General features: G+C 35.1%; 2 protein-coding genes across 5 annotated transcripts; both read right to left on the bottom strand.

The window, feature by feature from the left end:
* Positions 1–675: 675 nt before the first annotated feature.
* LOC127877624 (uncharacterized) lies at positions 676–10654 on the bottom strand. Of its 4 annotated transcripts, none has more exons than XM_052423692.1 (3): positions 10509–10654; positions 2936–3009; positions 676–2367 (listed from the first exon to the last, which is right to left on the bottom strand). In XM_052423692.1, the coding sequence occupies exons 2-3, from the start codon at positions 2946–2948 to the stop codon at positions 1295–1297; spliced, it is 1086 nt and encodes a 361-aa protein (XP_052279652.1). In that variant the 5' UTR covers positions 2949–3009; positions 10509–10654; the 3' UTR covers positions 676–1294. The 4 variants fall into 4 exon arrangements, with proteins under 4 accessions (XP_052279652.1, XP_052279654.1, XP_052279651.1 ...); XM_052423694.1 differs by having other exon boundaries at positions 10513–10637; XM_052423691.1 differs by lacking the exon at positions 10509–10654 and adding an exon at positions 10299–10478.
* Positions 10655–15217: 4563 nt separating this feature from the next.
* On the bottom strand, positions 15218–17085 carry LOC127877629 (uncharacterized). Its single transcript, XM_052423700.1, has 3 exons — positions 16950–17085; positions 15559–16454; positions 15218–15332 (listed from the first exon to the last, which is right to left on the bottom strand). The coding sequence occupies exon 2, from the start codon at positions 16442–16444 to the stop codon at positions 15608–15610; it is 837 nt and encodes a 278-aa protein (XP_052279660.1). The 5' UTR covers positions 16445–16454; positions 16950–17085; the 3' UTR covers positions 15218–15332; positions 15559–15607.
* Between the last annotated feature and the right edge of the window lie 523 nt (positions 17086–17608).

Genomic DNA, 17608 nt, shown 5'->3' on the forward strand with positions numbered 1-17608 from the left:
CCAATGAAACATCGTCCTTTTAGTAAAATACAGTGGATCAGTAAAAATATTATCAGAATATGAGATTTTTTGTATATTTTGTATATTAAATATTGTGTTTATGTTTAATTTTGTTGATTAATATAAATATAAGCAGGACAGGGGAGGTTATACACTACAGGGGAAACAAATGCAATAAGTTTAAATTTATTGTTACAGATTTGCCTCCCATGTAATATATTTAAATTTTACCAAATGTAAGGCTAACTGCATTTTTGTAATGCATACTACTACTACTACTTCTACTACTACTACTACTGCTACTACTGCTGCTGCTGCTGCTACTACTACTACTACTACTACTTCTACTACTACTACTACTACTACTACTACTACTACTACTACTACTACTACTACTACTACTACTACTGCTACTACTACTACTACTACTCTACTACTACTACTACTACTACTACTTTACTACTACTACTACTACTACTACTACTACTACTACTACTACTACTACTTCTACTACTGCTCTACTACTACTACTACTAAACGTATTCAGTGACAAAAAACGTATTCACACAATGGCTGCTACTACAACTTATAGCCCATATAGGGGGGCATGCATGTTTTACAAACAGCCCTTGTTCCTATTAGTATTTTAAGAAATTAAAACACAAACAAAGCAAACAGTATAAATAATTTCTACTTTATTTACCACAAATGACAACTAAGTCAAATTTTAGTATCCAGGATAATGAACACTGGCTTGCAGTGTCTTTGGATAATTGTACTTCATGTCACAGTAACAACTACATGTAGATTGAAAATGACATATTAAGTAAAACCATATCTACAGACATGGTCCCTGCTGAGTACAAAGTCAATCATGCGTAAATCAGGGTGTGATTTTTCCTCCTTTCAGCTGATTTCACCCTTTTCAATGTTAAACTTATTTTACACATAGTTTTTAACTTTTATGGATCTATATGGAAATACAGAGTTAAGATGAACGTTGTAAGGGGGGCAGGGCAGTTTCCTTCCCTAAGTTGATTCATAAATCTCTGCCCTGTAAATAAATTACCTTGTTTTGCTCACCTGGTGCACCGTAAATCAACAGCAAATACAAGCTTGTTACTATGTTTGAAGCTTTACAAAGACTAGACTTAACTGGATATATTACACAACACATTAATAAAAAATCTTAAAAGATACATTCCGACATGTACATAAAACACTCCGTTTATAGTGATCTCCTGGCAAGAATATCCTACGCAAAATTTGATCATGCCTACTGATAATAATGAAATTAGCTAAAGCTGGTGTTTTTATAAATCTTAACACTTGGAACAACAGAATGTATATCAACAGGACCCTTCAATGAGAGACGGAAGTCAAGATATGTATGTATCCAGTGGTGATCTGTAAATGAAACGTTCAATGGCTTCCTTTTTCCCCCCAGTCTTTTCAGACTAACACATGCACGCTTTTGAATTTTAGTCAATTTTCCAAAATTTGAGCACTGAATTCGAAACCAAAAATGTTTTGAAGGATCAATTGTTGGGAAGAAATACTCGGCAGGGGCCAAGTAAACTGCATTTGAATCCATAGGATTAGTGTCCCCATGTTTGTGCGTGTATTGTTTGTACATGTTTGTAAGGAAGTGGGGTCCAGTACTGTCCAGGACGTTCCACATGTGTGAGAAGTAGGGCAAGTTTTCCATTAGTGACTTCATGAAGGGGTGTTTCTCTCGGCATCCCATCACAGCATTGATAACAAGGTGCTCAAAGTTCCCGTACAGGATGGGATGTTCGTAGGGTTCTTGAGGTACAAAGCACGAGTACTTCCTTAGCATTGGATCCAGGTTTTTCAAACTTTCCACATCCATGTCTGCATAAATACCACCGAATTCATACAAGATCACATATCGCAGCGCATCTGCCCTCCGAATGTTTTCTGGATAGTTGTCGTAAGTATCCAGGAGCCACGCATGCCTCTCCTGGATCAAGGCTCGCGCGCTTTCATCCGTCCATAACCAATACTCATAACCAGGATTATTTTTCAACCACGACTTTACCCAACCAATCAGTTTCCTAGGAATTTCAGTATTTTTCCAAGTCTGATGGATAATCCGCGGTATTTTTACTGGACCATCCCTGGGAAATGTTTCGAAATGTGTAAGGTGCAAAGGCTCATAGTCCCTGAGCTCTGCATAACTCAGTGGTAGATCTAAACTCTTGTAATCGCCATGTTCTCTTATTTGTTCAAAGTTGATAATGAAGTGGAGGCATGTAGTTATAACCAGACAGATGAGTAGTGTTTTCAAAGTAGACCTTCTGCTGAGAGCCTCCAAACACAAAACCCTCAAGCTTCTCATGGTGACTGTGTCAAAAGAAAAAAAGAAGAATTTGAATGAGTCTCGTTCTACAAAAACTGGGCTTAATGCATGTGCCTCAAGTGTCATCCAAGATACACCTGTGAAGTCTGCATAGGCTAATCATGGGCTACACTTTCTGCTTTTATTGTATTTTATAGTATGAATGAATCTCTTCTTAAGGAAAATCCAGTACGGTAGGAAAGCGTAGTCCTTGATTAGCTTGTGCGGCCTGCATTTAGCTTAGTTTTCACTGAACGCTGCTTAATTATATTTAAAAACCTGTCCATCGGACACAGATGTCCCAGATATATGTCATTGGTCAAAGAAACGAGAGTTGTGTGATAGGCATAATATAAATATATAGACAAAGACTTACTGAATTATTTATTTATAGACCAAGCTCCTTCCCCCTTTATCACTGATAGTCCCAAGTCAAAAGTATGCATATACATATATCAAACATCTTTCCTTTATCTATGATAATTGTCTTATTTCAGTCTCTCAAACAAATGATCTAATGTCAAAAATTAACATGAAAAACGAACTACACTGTATTATACAATTTATGCATACTACTATTCTCCATGGGATAATGACGAAAGGTCCAGTGGATGGAAATCACATGAGAGACATCCTTCCATGAATGGCTGAAACACACAATCAACATTACCTATATATCATGTGAATTAGATTTCTTAACAAGTGAATACGAGACAAATATAAATGGCAGATTGTGCATCATATTTTCAAAAACAAGAGCTGTCAGAAGACTACAGTTAAACTATTCCTAAGCGTTGATAATTTTTGTCAGTGACTTGATAAAAATAAAATCCCACAAAAGACATCCTTCTATGCATGGCTGAAACACACAATCAACATTACCCATATATCATGTAATTAGAAGCTATGATTATGAAAATTAAGGTAACATCTGTACTAATTACAAACACAATTTAAAATGAAAGGCTTGGCATGAACTCTTGTTTCATGTTTCTCAACAAAATTTGTTAAAATGATAACCCTGGGGTAAAAACTGTCCACACCCCATGGTTATAGTTTTCATATTAACCCTTTGCATGCTGGGAAATTTGTTGTCTGCTTAAATGTCGTCTGCTGAATTTCTAAAATTAGCATATTTTTTTTCAATTTCTTTTAAAGAATACTATCAGAATAGCAAACAGTTTGGATCCTGATGAGACGCCACCTTTTGTGGCGTCTCATCTGGATCCAAACTGTTTGCAAAGGCCTTTTAAATTCGGTTCCAGCACTGAAAGGGTTAACAACCTGCTGTACACATAACTACATGCAGCGTTAGGGGATATTCCTCGCTACAGTGTCAAGGTCTAGTTATGTCTATGTTTTTGTGAGTAAATTTTATAACATAACATTTTAACCTTCAATTTGGAACTAATACATCAACAGGTTTTGCTGATAAATTGTGCTTTGTATTTTTACCATCCCTTTAATAAATCTGCCAGTTGATACTAGTTATGTTTATCCTCTAGTAAACATTGACTACAATGATTTACTTTTTTAAAATGTTCATTTATAAAGTATGATCATCCATTGACAAGCATATAATTCAATGTGATTTACAATATAAACATACTTGTATATTTAAATAATTGTCCATTACAATATTTAGCACAAAAATAGATTATCCTTGTGCCTCCTAGTGTCTGTCAGGAAATTTCAATAGCTGTTACAGCTAGTTAATCCCTTTAAACATCTTCAATATTCCTTTATTATCTCCACTCTGTTCTAATGTATATGAATTATTTATCTATTAGATGTTTATACATAAAGTTTAATGTTTTGGTCAAGCTTTTGTTAATTTCAAAAAGGCACTCTGTTCTGTTATTGTCCACCAATATTTAGGCATTTTAGCAATTTTCTCACCATCTGTTTGTTTGGATGTCTCATGTGCAAATCTGCAGTGAGATAAGAACAAACAGTAAACAGTCCTTTCAAGAAGTATGTCATCATACAAACTGTAAAATTATGTCATCATTAAAAAACTTTTACCGGCAAGTATTTTGACTGATTTTTGACAAACATTTTGACAGATTGTTTGGTCTTGTTTCAACAGAATACCCGTTACAAGATTGAATGATTGATGTTTCTTCATACTAATTGAAGCAAAGGCACATGTCATGATGATATATATTTCAACAAAACATATATGCATTAAGATAATAACAATTATACACAAGGTTATATTGTCTTTACTGCCTCCATTTCTGATCAGCTTTAGGGTCTATGATCTGTGTTCGGATTACCTGGGTACATGTTATAGTTTCCCTCTTGTCTGTTTTAAGATATTTTCAATTTTTATGTACAGATTAATTAATTAAGAGGCAGGAAAAAGGAAAAATGTGCTGCTGACAGTTTTGTATTGGAAATTACAAGAATATTGAGATGATGCATGCAAACAATTACACATATTTTTTTAATGGAAAAAATAGCACAGTTCTGCCTAATTGCTGCCAAAGTTATGGGCCTCTGTCAGTCACAATTAATCATAAGCAATTAATACTGTACCTCATGCTAGACTGATCAAGAAGCTTTTATCCTATTGTATTGATGGGAAATGTTAAGTTGGGTAACATCCTGTTTGAATAATAGAAAGCAGAAAGTCTTTGTGAACAGGGATATGTCGGAATTGAGCAAAGTTACCAGTGGCACACCTCAAGGCAGTGTACTTGGGCAAACACTTTTTCGATATACATCAATGACATTGACAACATACATGTACATGTAAATTAATTGAAAGCACTATCAAATTATTCACCTTAGATGAAGTGCCTTTGGACAAAGACCAAATCCAATAATTTATTAAAGTTCAATACAGTGAAATGCATCACTCTTCATAATGTATATATAATCCAAATTAGACCTACTTGTAAGAAGGAACTATTAAAACTGAATACCAAATAATGCACAAACACACAAGAATGAAATCTTTGAATACTATTATCTAACAACTTAAAAGTTAGTGAAAATATTAATTATTTTACAAACAGTATGGGCTTGTGAAAAGAACTTTTCCACATACAAATACAAAACAATATAGAAAACCCTATAAGTCCACATCATGAGTATGGAAACCTGATATGCCACCCTAGATTTAAAAGGGTATCCGGACAATCGCTCCTACGGACAATCGCTCCTACGCTAAATTTGACAGGGCGGACAGTCTATCCTACGATGTTTTGACAGGGCGGACAGTCGCTCCTACGATGTTTTGACAGGGCTGACAGTCGCTCCTACATTATTTTGCCAACCCGGACAATCACTCCTACATTCTTTTGTCAACCCGGACAGTCGCTCCTACATTATTTTTACTCCACAGCAAAATGTAGTATGCACCGATCAAAGGCTATCACCTATAATTTACCGACAATTAAAATTACCGACTTGTTAAAAGTAAGCAGATTCAACATGAGCCGATCAATGTGATTTTAATTAATTAATTTACTTATTTAGAAACTATGTTACAGTTTGTCGATTCTTCAAATGTAATTAAGCAAACTGTGAAAACAATATGTTTATATTGTAATGTCCCACACCTTCAAATTCACTTCCAACATGGAACTTCTAACGTACAAACGCAGTCAGTCTGTGCAATGCTTAGACGGTCACTCGTCAAAGAAGCACACGTCAAAGTCTACAATACCGATGGGTATGCAGTAAAAGTCGTTTCGGTTCCTGCAAGGGTTCGCTCATAACAGATCTCAGTGTAAGTCGACATATAAAAATAATTTTATAATTTATAAATATAACATTTTATCAATTTATTACAATTTGACACATATAAAAATCGTGCAGTAACACTTGAACACACTATATTATAATAATAGAAATGCTGATTAAGAAATCGTTCAGTGTCATATATCAATGGGTCAAATGTGATAGCAATGACCTAACCAAGTGTTTACTTACCTTAATTAACTTGAATGTGACGCCAGTCTGTCATCTTTATCAAAGACCTATAATAGTATTATAGGTCTTTGTCTTTATGCACGGTTCGCACATCATAGGTGTCAACGTGGTATTGATACTTCCATTGTTGATATAGCAATTATTGAAGTAATGATATTTATTAAAAGATTGTACTTCAAAAGGATGTTTGCGTATTATTAAGACTTTTTTATTGTTGCTAACTAATTTGCCAGAAACACATGTTTTAAATTAAATTTCATTGTTATATAAATTCTATTTCTTTGCTATTATATAAATATAACTTCTGATTTCAGGTAACACAAGTTTACGGTACAAATCCTCATTCGCACGAAGCAGATCATCACATGATTGAGACGAACAAATTAGGATTTGAAATATGTTTATAAATGTAAATATGTGATATAAATCGAGCTGTGTGTATAAATGTACATGTGTTCGTTTGCGTATTTTGTGTCATATCATAAATACAAATGAAATAAAGAACAACACTTCATCTATGCGGTTCATGTTTATTCCATTCGCAAAATGGCACTAATTCCAATAAATATTATGTAGGAACGAATGTCCCATGTTGAATCGGCTTACTTTTTGTTGGTAATTTTAATTGTCGGTTAATTATAGGTGTTAGCCTTTTATCGGCCTATACTACGTTTTGCCATGGAGTCAAAATAATGTAGGAGCGACTGTCCGGGTTGACAAAAGAATGTAGGAGCGATGGTCCGGGTTGGCAAAATAATGTAGGAACGACTGTCCGCCCTGTCAAAACATCGTAGGAGCGACTGTCCGTCCTGTCAAATTTAGCGTAAGAGCGATTGTCCGTAGGAGCGATTGTCCGTAGGAGCGATTGTCCGGGAGATATTGAAAGTAACTGTATAGAGCGGGTACAAAAGACAGCTACTTAGTTTGTCCATTGTGTTAAACACTTAATGTACCCAGAAAGATTAAAAGTTTTAAAGATTCCAACAATGGCATATTATTTTTTCATGAGCATATTGATTACACTAAGTTTATTTTATATCTAAATCCTAATACAATAAAAGGAAACTCGCTTAAACTTAAGAAATTGTCATTTAAGAAAGATATCAGGAAACACCATCATCAGTGAACCTTTTACCAGTAGTCTATATAAACAGATAATTTTGGCTATGACGGCTCTCAGCAACCCTTTAAAGTTTAGCTGAGAGTTGAATAATTGCAACTTCTTTTATATGAAAGATGAAATACAGTCAGTCAACCAATTTAGAATCACCCAGCAAAAAACGTTAATTCTTTTTACCACAATAATTTCTTTCGGGATTTAGTGTCAATGTGAGAAGACGATCGTGTAAAAATAAAGGGTTTAATTTATTATGTATGAAAACAGGTTAGGCCAGATGGCATATGCAGTTTTTGTCAAAATAGCCAATTAAAGTTCACCCTTTGAAAAATTATTAAAAATCATTCAACTTTCAGAATTAGTATTTCAAAACATTGTCATGGCATTTGTTTTCAATCAGCAAAAAGTTTATTTGAAAATAATAAAGCCTTCTATATCCATATGCACATTTCAAAACATAACTGATTAAATCAGTTCCGGTTAACTTTTTGGGTTTCCGGACGTTTCCCCCGCAAGACGTTTCCTCCCCAGATGTTTCCCCCCCCCCCAGACGTTTCCTCCCCAGACGTTCCCCCCCCCCATTTTAGTTTTAATGCAGACGTTTCCCCACCAATGAATTTATAATTGTTTGGTTGAAGTATAAACTTGATTTATTATCAAAATGATTATTTTGTTTATGAAGTCTTTAATTAACTTTATTAATGAAGAAGCTTATATGTTTTTTTTTTGGTTTTAGAATTCTGTTTTTGGGGTTTAACTGTGTAAGATGGAATATTCTCAAAATCTTACTAAGTATCTTATACATATTGCTCATGCGGGAACACAAATGCAACCAAGAATAATGTGTAATCAAGACCTGTTTTGAATATACAATAAAAACCTTATTTTCGTTTGAGTAAACCTGGGCAGGGTTGTGGAACTGTAGTTGTTTGTTGTTTTTAATCCAATTAAAAAGGGTCAGTTGGTGCATTGAAAAATGGTAAAATCACATTTATATTAATTTCAAAACTGTTTTCCTTGTAACAGTTAAATAGGATAAATAAATAAACTTTGTAACTGTCAACATTTTTTTTTCATGCATTCACATTTTTATTATCATACTATTGGATGTCACTGATATTTTAATTTTTACTAATAACTAATTTAGACTAATTAAAATAGAATTGCATTTTCCTAGCACATTTTTTCTTTATTAATAATATAATAAGCAAATGTAATCAAAACTTATTTAATATTTTAAGAATTTAACTCAATGATATTAATTATATTTAAAAGCAAAACAAAATTATTTATTAAATGAATTTGTGGAATTTAAGGTAAAAATATTTTAATATCTCTCATAACTTTCTTATTATTTGTTTGGTTTTAAAACCATTTTCATCCTTGAATTTCCTTTAAATTTTAAAGAATATTTTTGAGAGGTAAAACCCGAGTACTACAATTCAATGTAAAATGTTCATACTAGCTGTATTGGGCAATTATAATTTAACTACTATATAACAATTTTATTTACTCAAAATAAAATTCCAATATGATATTTCTTTAGTAAAAATAATATGTTTTTCAGTTAAAATTTGAATATAGTTATTATTCTTCTTTAAAAATCACAACTTATGGCTAATCGTCATTGTGTAACTATTATTTGTTACATACTATTCCACTTAAAATGATCATCAGAGAACATCAAAGGTGTGCTTTTACTCAATTTATTAATACAATAGTTATTATTGTTTAATTTGTAACATACTATTCCACTTAAGACCACCATCAAAGAACATCAAAGCTGTGCTTTTACTCAATTTTTCAAGGATCTCCATTAATGAAAGAAAAATTTCAGGCACTTAAAAAAACAATTATAATTAGATCTATTTAAATGGTAATTTTTTTTTTAGGCTTCCCTAAAAACAACCATAAAAAATCACTCAGTCACTTTTACTCACTCAGTACTATAAACTAACATCATTTTTTTAAATAATTAATTATTAAGACACATAAAATGCACTCAATTTATCGATAAAGTTATTTTTTTCACATATCCTGTCATTATTACAAATAACTGCTTCTAATAAACATTTTCATATTATGTGGACGTTTCAACCCCAAAATGGGGGTGAACCGTCTAGGGAGGAAACGTCTGGGGAGAAAACGTCTTGGGGGGAGGAAACGTCTTCCACCCAACTTTTTGCTGCATTTATCCCCCCTGTAAGCATAAATTAATACAAAAGCTTTCTTGCTAAAACTTTGCTTATTTATTCCTTGACCTAATGTATACCTTAGACACTTATGATATCATTTTGTTTTTATTGGGGCATTATGGAAAATTAAATACAAATTAATCGGAACTGCTGATTTTCTGGAACTGGTTGACAAACTGTAGTATTAACCAGTCCATCCAAAATGCGAATATGACTCAAATCCGCAGATATGAACGAAAAGTGCGAATATGAACTAATATACATGTAGGCAATATTTATGTGTTTTGTGCAGTTAAAAAAAAAACAAATCCCTGTTGAATGACAAATTCACAATATGTGATAAATCTGTTAACATTACCTCAAAATAGAGCACACTAAAAGAGGTGCTATGACTGGTCGTTCATATTCGCGGATATGAAAAATTGGAGTTACTGAAATTAAAATGCCAATGAAAAACACATTCGATCGTAACATTTTTTAAATACAACGATTTTCATATAAAATTAAAAGAAAATACATTTAAAAATCCGTTATCTGTTCATATCGGCACTTTTCAGTCATATCCCCGGAAAAAAGTTATAGATATAAGCATTTTAGTCGTACCCGTATTAACAGCGCTGTCACTTAACACCTTTAAGAACAGATTAGACACTTTCATGGTAGATCAATTACACAGTAATACCGGATATAACCTAAGTTCCTGACAATGAGGGCTTCTAAAAGGGCTGAGCCATCCTGCGGCCCAAACCGGATATGTATGTATAATCCTGCTTTATCCGAAATTGAACATCCGAAAACATTACACGTCAATATATAGTCTTCCATTATGATGAACGAACGATCATACTTAAATATTGCTTGTTTTCGCTCATTAAAATAAAAACAAACTTACATACTAACGACCCAAATGGCTGTAGATAAAGTATTATTGTTTGTATGCAGTAGCCAATTGTTTTTGTAGTTGATTGACGGCTAATAAAACTAACAGAAAGTGAACGGTGACATTCAAGTCTATATCCTATATGGTTACAATACACTATACCTTGCTTCATGTAGGACTATGCTCGATTCTCTAATTAAATCAACATATTTTACTCAAAGGCATTCTGTACAGTGTATAATCTTCATCTGGTTTTAAACTTCGGTGATGTTTAGATGGCCAGCATTGAATTCACTATTTATTTCAAGTAATAAAACTTAGGCTTTCGATGCAATCATCATCATCATTATTTGAAAATCAAATCCTTTATTAAGAAATGTATCACATGACTTTCTCTGATGTTTCAAAGTTAATTCATAATAAAATGTGTATCATCTATTACACTAGGTGGACACATGCGGACCATACTATTATGGTTATACATGTATGTCAGTCATATGATACATTTCAAATAATGCCGATGATTATGATGATGATGATGCAATCGCACATTCTCGGCCCTTTCCGTCAAACATCGGATAAGTACCTCGAAGGAGATAGTATGAATATACATTTCGGAAGCGGTATTGCGGTCTACCTACGCGGGCCTACGCGAATCAAAATTATATAGTAAAAACAAACATGGCCGGTTTTGCGAGTTGTTTACATTTTGCAAAGATGAAAATGGGGATTTTCTATGCTCTGAAGCCAGAGCAAGTACAAACTCTACAGGAATTATGGACGCCGTCGTTGTTATTGTTTTTGTTGCAACATTCTTAGAATGGTATCACGTGGGCGGACTACTTTCAACCCGTATTTCTCCCGAGTCCGATTATGATAATCTGCGAGGGGTACCGAATGGATGATGATGATGATCCAATTGCAATCGTCATCATCATTAGTTTAAACCTATTTAGTTTAGCTCGATTGCATCGAAAGCCTAAGCTTTATTCCCTGAAATACTGTATTCCTTGAAATATATTGAAGTTGGAGACTATAGAGTAACCACAGACAGCAGTATCATATGTAATCAATGTAAGGTGACAGTGGTGTATCGTTAGCTAGGGTTTTGTAATAATGTAGGGTAACAGTTGTGTGACGTTAGCTCGGTCCTCTGTAATAAATGTAGGGCTACAGTGGTGTAACGTTAGCTCGGGCCTTTGTAATATATGGAGTGTAACAGTGGTGTAACGTTAGCTCGGGCCTTTGTAATAAATGTAGGGTAACTATGGTGTAACGTTAGCTCGGACCTTTGTAATATATGTAGGTTAACAGTGGTGTAACGTTGTAGTAGGGCCTTTGTAATAAATGTAGGGTAACAGTGGTGTAACGTTAGCTCGGGCCTTTGTAATATATGGAGGGTAACAGTGGTGTAACGTTAGCTCGGGCCTTTGTAATAAATGTAGGGTAACCTTTGTGGAAACACACGATTGAATTATACAACATTTTGTTTGTGTTGTAGGTCTATGGGCAAACTGGTTAGCATTGTCAATAGACTATTAGATTGATAAATGACTGCCCAAAAGTATTATGTTTGTAAATAAAACTTAAAATGGGATCGAGTTTTTAAGCTTAAGTAGAATAAAGGATATTTGTATCCTTTACAAAATTCTTTTGAAGTAAGGCGCATATATATATTATTTATATAAAATAAAATAATATTATTTATATAAAATAAATAATGATTGTAAAATTATAAAATAGTTTTTCCTCCTTTCGTTGGTTCATATATATATATACTGTATATGTATGTACATGAACCTACGAAAGAAGGAAAAACTATTTTATAATTTTACAATCATTATTTGGTATAAATAAGTGTGTGCGTGCGTACGCGCGCGTGTGTGTGTGTGTGTATTTTTATTCGGTAACATTTGTTGATTGTTTAATTAAATTACCCATATTTCATATCTCTTTCATGTCATTTAAGTCAAAGATAGACGCTCACATTGATATACGTTTATCAGTGCGCCAAGTTAACGCTGGTTATGCTGATACTTCGATAACGGATGACACTTCGATAACAGAGAAAAACAAAAGCCACACGCGAAATGTAAGTTTCACATGTTTTTAGCTCACCTGAGCAAAACGTGCTCATGGTGAGCTTTTGTGATCGCCTTTTGTCCGTCGTGCGTCGTCCGTCGTGCGTCATGCGCCGTCAACATTTGCCTTGTTAACACTCTAGATGCCACATTTATTGTCCAATATTCATGAAATTTGGTCAGAAGATTTGTCTCAATGATATCTTGGAAGACTTCAAAAATGTTTACGTTTGCTTGAAAAACATGGCTGCCAAGGGTGGGGCATTTTTCCTTATATGGCTATAGTAAAATCTTGTTAACACTCTAGAGGCCACATTTATTGTCCGATCTTCATGAAACTTGGCCAGAAGATTCATACCAATAATATCTTGGACTACTTTAAAAATGATGCTTGTTGGTTGAAAAACATGGCCGCCAGGGGGCGGGGCATTTTTTCCTAATATGGCTATAGTAAAACCTTGTTAACACTCTAGAGGCCACATTTATTTTCCGATCTTCATGAAACTTGGTCAGAAGATTTTTCCCAATGATATCTTGGATGAGTTCGAAAATGGTTTTGGTTGCTTTAAAAAAATGGCCACTTGGGAGTGGGGCATTTTTCCTAATATGGATTTATATTGCTTTAGTTAAACCTTATTAACACTCTAGAGGCCACATTTATTGCCCGATCATCATGAAACTTGGACAGACAATTTGTCCTTATGATACCTTGGATGAGTTAGAAAATGGTTCCGGTTGGTGGAAAAACATGGCCGCCAAGGGGTCGTGGCATTTTTCCTTATATAGCTATAGTAAAACCTTGTTAACACTCTAGAAGCCACATTTATTGTCCGATCATCATGAAATTGGTCAGAATATTTGTCCCAATGATATCTATGACAAGTTCGAAAATGGTTCCAGTTGCTTGAAAAACATGGCCACCAGGGAGCGGGGCATTTGTCCTTATATGGCTTCATGAATCTTCATGAAAAATTGTCAGAATATTTGTTTAAATGCTATCTTGGATGTGTATATAAATGGTTCTGGTCTGTTGAAAAACGTGGCTGCCAGGGTGTTCACTAGTCATGAAAGTTGGTAAGAACATTTGTTCTAATGACATCTTGGGCTGCACAGAACATATCATTTCCTTTGAATCTCAGGTGAGCGACTTTTGGCCTTTCAGGCCCTCTTTTTTTAATATACCGGTACCCGGTATATCCTTAATAGTAATTTTTAAGACACATGGTGGAGTTTATAAATGGTATAACCTTTTGTATGTTGATGAAATAATATCAAGGACGAATGGTGGATGTTTGCAAAAAAATGAGAAAATTCCACAAGAAAACATCATGATGATAATAACAAATTTCAACAAAATAAAAATACCGGTACAAGTGTCGTCCCTGATTTGCCTGTGCGGACTGCGTAGGCTAATCTGGGACGACACTTTGCACACATGCATTAAGCCCAGTTTTCTCAGAACACGACTCGTATGATGTTGTAGACACTTTGATTCCCGATAAAGGGCACGTCGGATAACGAAGGTAGTGCATGCTTTAATAGGTGGTGAGCATGATGTTTTTAGAAACTTTGATTCACGATTACGGACACGTCTGATAACGGACACTTTTATAAAATTTGACATCCTGATATGTTGTAGACCGGCGAGAGTACCGCTGTAGTACCAAGGAAGCCGACATCGAAAGGGATGTATATAATCATCAACGTTACAATCGATATAAGATAAATCAATTGAAATATCATGCTAAAATGGTCAGATTTAATCACCAACATGTCGTGTCTTAATACAATATGCTATGAAAAACTATGTCATGCTCATCTTCCAAAAGGAAAATAAAAATGAAGCAAATTTTCTGTGATTCGTTTTTTATTTACATCAGTACAGAACTTGTTAAATATTGTCTGCTTATTACAAAAGTTTTCAACAGCGAATTTTTAATTGCTAGTTTACATAAAATAGTATGTTATATCTGTAAAAAAAAGCGTCGGGTATCTGGAACAGAAATCTCATTGTTATTGAGATGATCGGCTGAAGAAATGTCCACGAAAATGTGGCATCCGAGTATTTAAACATTTGCATTTCCTCAATTACGTAAGGAGACTACACATTCAACATGTTTTAACATTAAAAGTCATCTTGATATTTTAAGTCAAATAAAAAACACGTTCTTGATTTATTATGAAGTATTTTTAAACTATGTAATGATCATAATTCATTCTAATTTTCGAGGGAATTTTATCGTTTTTTCCCAATAATAAACTTTTCCGCGAATATCTTTTTCGCAATACGAAGTGCTATACCATAAATCGGCCAAAGAATTTTCCGTGTCTGAAAACGCGTTGCTTTTGCTGTTATCCTTTATCGAAGTGTCATCCGTTTTCGAAGTATCCGCATGACCGGCGTGAAGTTGCCCACGGACAATCGGGTTAAAGTAAACATGTGAAATCATAATCTATCTGACACATGTAACTACTGTTAATATATACAACGAGCACATGCAGTTTAACATCGAAGCGGTTATCGTCGTAATTGTCTCTGTATGGAAATGCCTGTTCTTAGGAATAAGTCGATTCACACAGGTTGTATATAACGTTACAAAAACACACATATTGGGCGAAATAACAAATCAAGTCGTAAAATTGAATTTGATATCTAATTGCATAAACATTATGTACATAATAATGTAATTAAACATTTAAAAAATGCGCTCGATGTCCATTGAAAAATCTTGGTCTCTTCGAATGTTGAGGATACCTGAAGATACAAGCTATTATTTACTAAACCGGTAACAAACACTTCAGGAACTTAAAAAATTGTAATATTAAACAAGTGTTTTTTGTCTTATTTCTCTCGATTAATATTGTTTAATACTGTACACGGAAAGATTCATTATGATTGAAACTAAAACTCAATACATAAAACCAGAAACATATTCGTATATGCTTAATAGTCCAGAAGTTGAAAATGATTTAGCACAAACCGTGTACTGGTTAACCCCGGCTCCTCATGTAATCGCTTCCGACGCCGGCCTAGTAACCTCCCTTTCCGTAACCACCGTATCCGCCTCCATGTCCCCAGCCGCCGAAGACACCTCCGAAACCTCCATTGTTGTAACCACCATAACCACCTATTCCGTATCCGCCTACCATTCCACCAAAACCGCCTCCGAAGCCGCCTCCCAAACCTCCATTCCCGTAACCGCTATAACCGTCTCCAATCCCGTAACCGCCATAACCGCCTCCCATTCCGTAACCGCCATATCCGCCCTTTCCGTAACCTCCGTAACCACCACCCATTCCCCAACCTCCGAAGCCTCCATTTCCGTATCCACCATAACCGCCTCCATTTCCGTAACCACCATAACCGCCTGCCAATCCGTAACCGCCATATCCACCCTTTCCGTAACCGCCATATCCGCCTCCATTGCCATAACCACCGTATCCGCCACCCATTCCCCACCCTCCGAAGCCTCCATTTCCAAAACCACCATAACCGCCTGCCAGTCCGTAACCGCCATGTCCACCCTTTCCGTAACCACCGTAGCCGCCATATCCGCCCTTTCCATAACCACCGTTTCCGATTCCCCAGCCTCCGAAATCTCCTGCGGAGCCACCATTTCCGTAACCACCGTAACCACCACCATTTCTGAAACCGCCGTAACCGCCTCCGAAGCCTCCATTCACCCAGCCGCCAAGGCCACCTCCTAAGCCGCCTCCAAAGCCACCTCCGAAGCCTCCGTTGCCGTAACCTCCGTCAAATCCTCCATAGCCTCCATAGCCGCCGTGTCCCCACTTGCCCTTGTGTCCGCCCTTATAGTAAGCGTTAACCACAACCAGCGAAGCTAAGATAATTGCGAATGTGTTCATCTTGGCAAGGCTGAATAAAGAAAAAGGTTTTCTAAACAGAGTAAATAAGAAAGAAATAATGTGGAGATAAATAGACCAACTGTAACTGCAATATAGGCATCTATCCACTGTCGACGGAAATCTTTGAGCCAACGTTCGCATTTATAAGTTTCCTTTCAAATGCGAAAAATTTCTGCATGTGGTCCCCGATTAAAAAAAAAATCAAATATTGCGTCGACTTGTTTTAAAATGCTGGCACTTGTTAATATAGACGGGTTAGAGCATCATCTTACCATGTCGTTTTGCAACATTACATTTTTTTTGTTTTACGGTAACTCAATACATCACGCAGGTAACAAATTTCGATGTTGAAATCCACAAAGCAAGGTCTATGGAGTGGCATTTGCAATGGTATTTGGTAACAGTGATAGAGGATCTTTATTTAAATCATCCAAAGTTTTCATGCGACACTTCTAAATTGTATGTTAATGTTTATACAGATATACGAATCATATTTAAATCTTACACATATTCCAGACAGCTATTAATTGCTTGCAACACCAGAGCGAGGTTAACTTTCCGTTACAAGCAATCCTTGGTTTTCGTTGCTTATATGGATTAAATGAAACGACATGATATAGAACCGAAACTTGAGCAAACTATCGCTTTGGAACAGAGATCTATCAATGTACGCTGCCAGATCTTGATTTGAATAGTGTTTACATGGAATGTTTTAAATAATCATTAACTTATTTACTTATGCATTTTGTGTCAACAAATCGCTTAAACGTTTAATTCATGAGTATTGCTATTATTGATAAAAAAACGGCAACAACAAACAAAATGAAATTCGGCGTCAATCCAGTATTCGTGTTGAAATTAAAGGTACGTTACCGTATGAATGCACATTGCTGTCAACAAAACTTTGGTACTGAACACCCGGTAAAGAGATCATAAAAATGACGTGGAGTGTATTGGTACCTTATCCTTCTCCTCAATATTTTTCCTTTTTATCCTTACCATAACCCTTCTTACCATCACAATCATCACTTTCAAAAACAACAACGACAACCATCCAACCACCATGTTCATTATCATCATCCTCATCAACAGCAACAACAACAACATACTCTAGTCATCGCCATTATCGTTTTCGTAATCAAGATTTTGTATCGTCATTACCAC

The sequence above is a fragment of the Dreissena polymorpha genome, chromosome 4 (assembly GCF_020536995.1).
Source record: "Dreissena polymorpha isolate Duluth1 chromosome 4, UMN_Dpol_1.0, whole genome shotgun sequence".
Taxonomy (NCBI): domain Eukaryota; kingdom Metazoa; phylum Mollusca; class Bivalvia; order Myida; family Dreissenidae; genus Dreissena; species Dreissena polymorpha.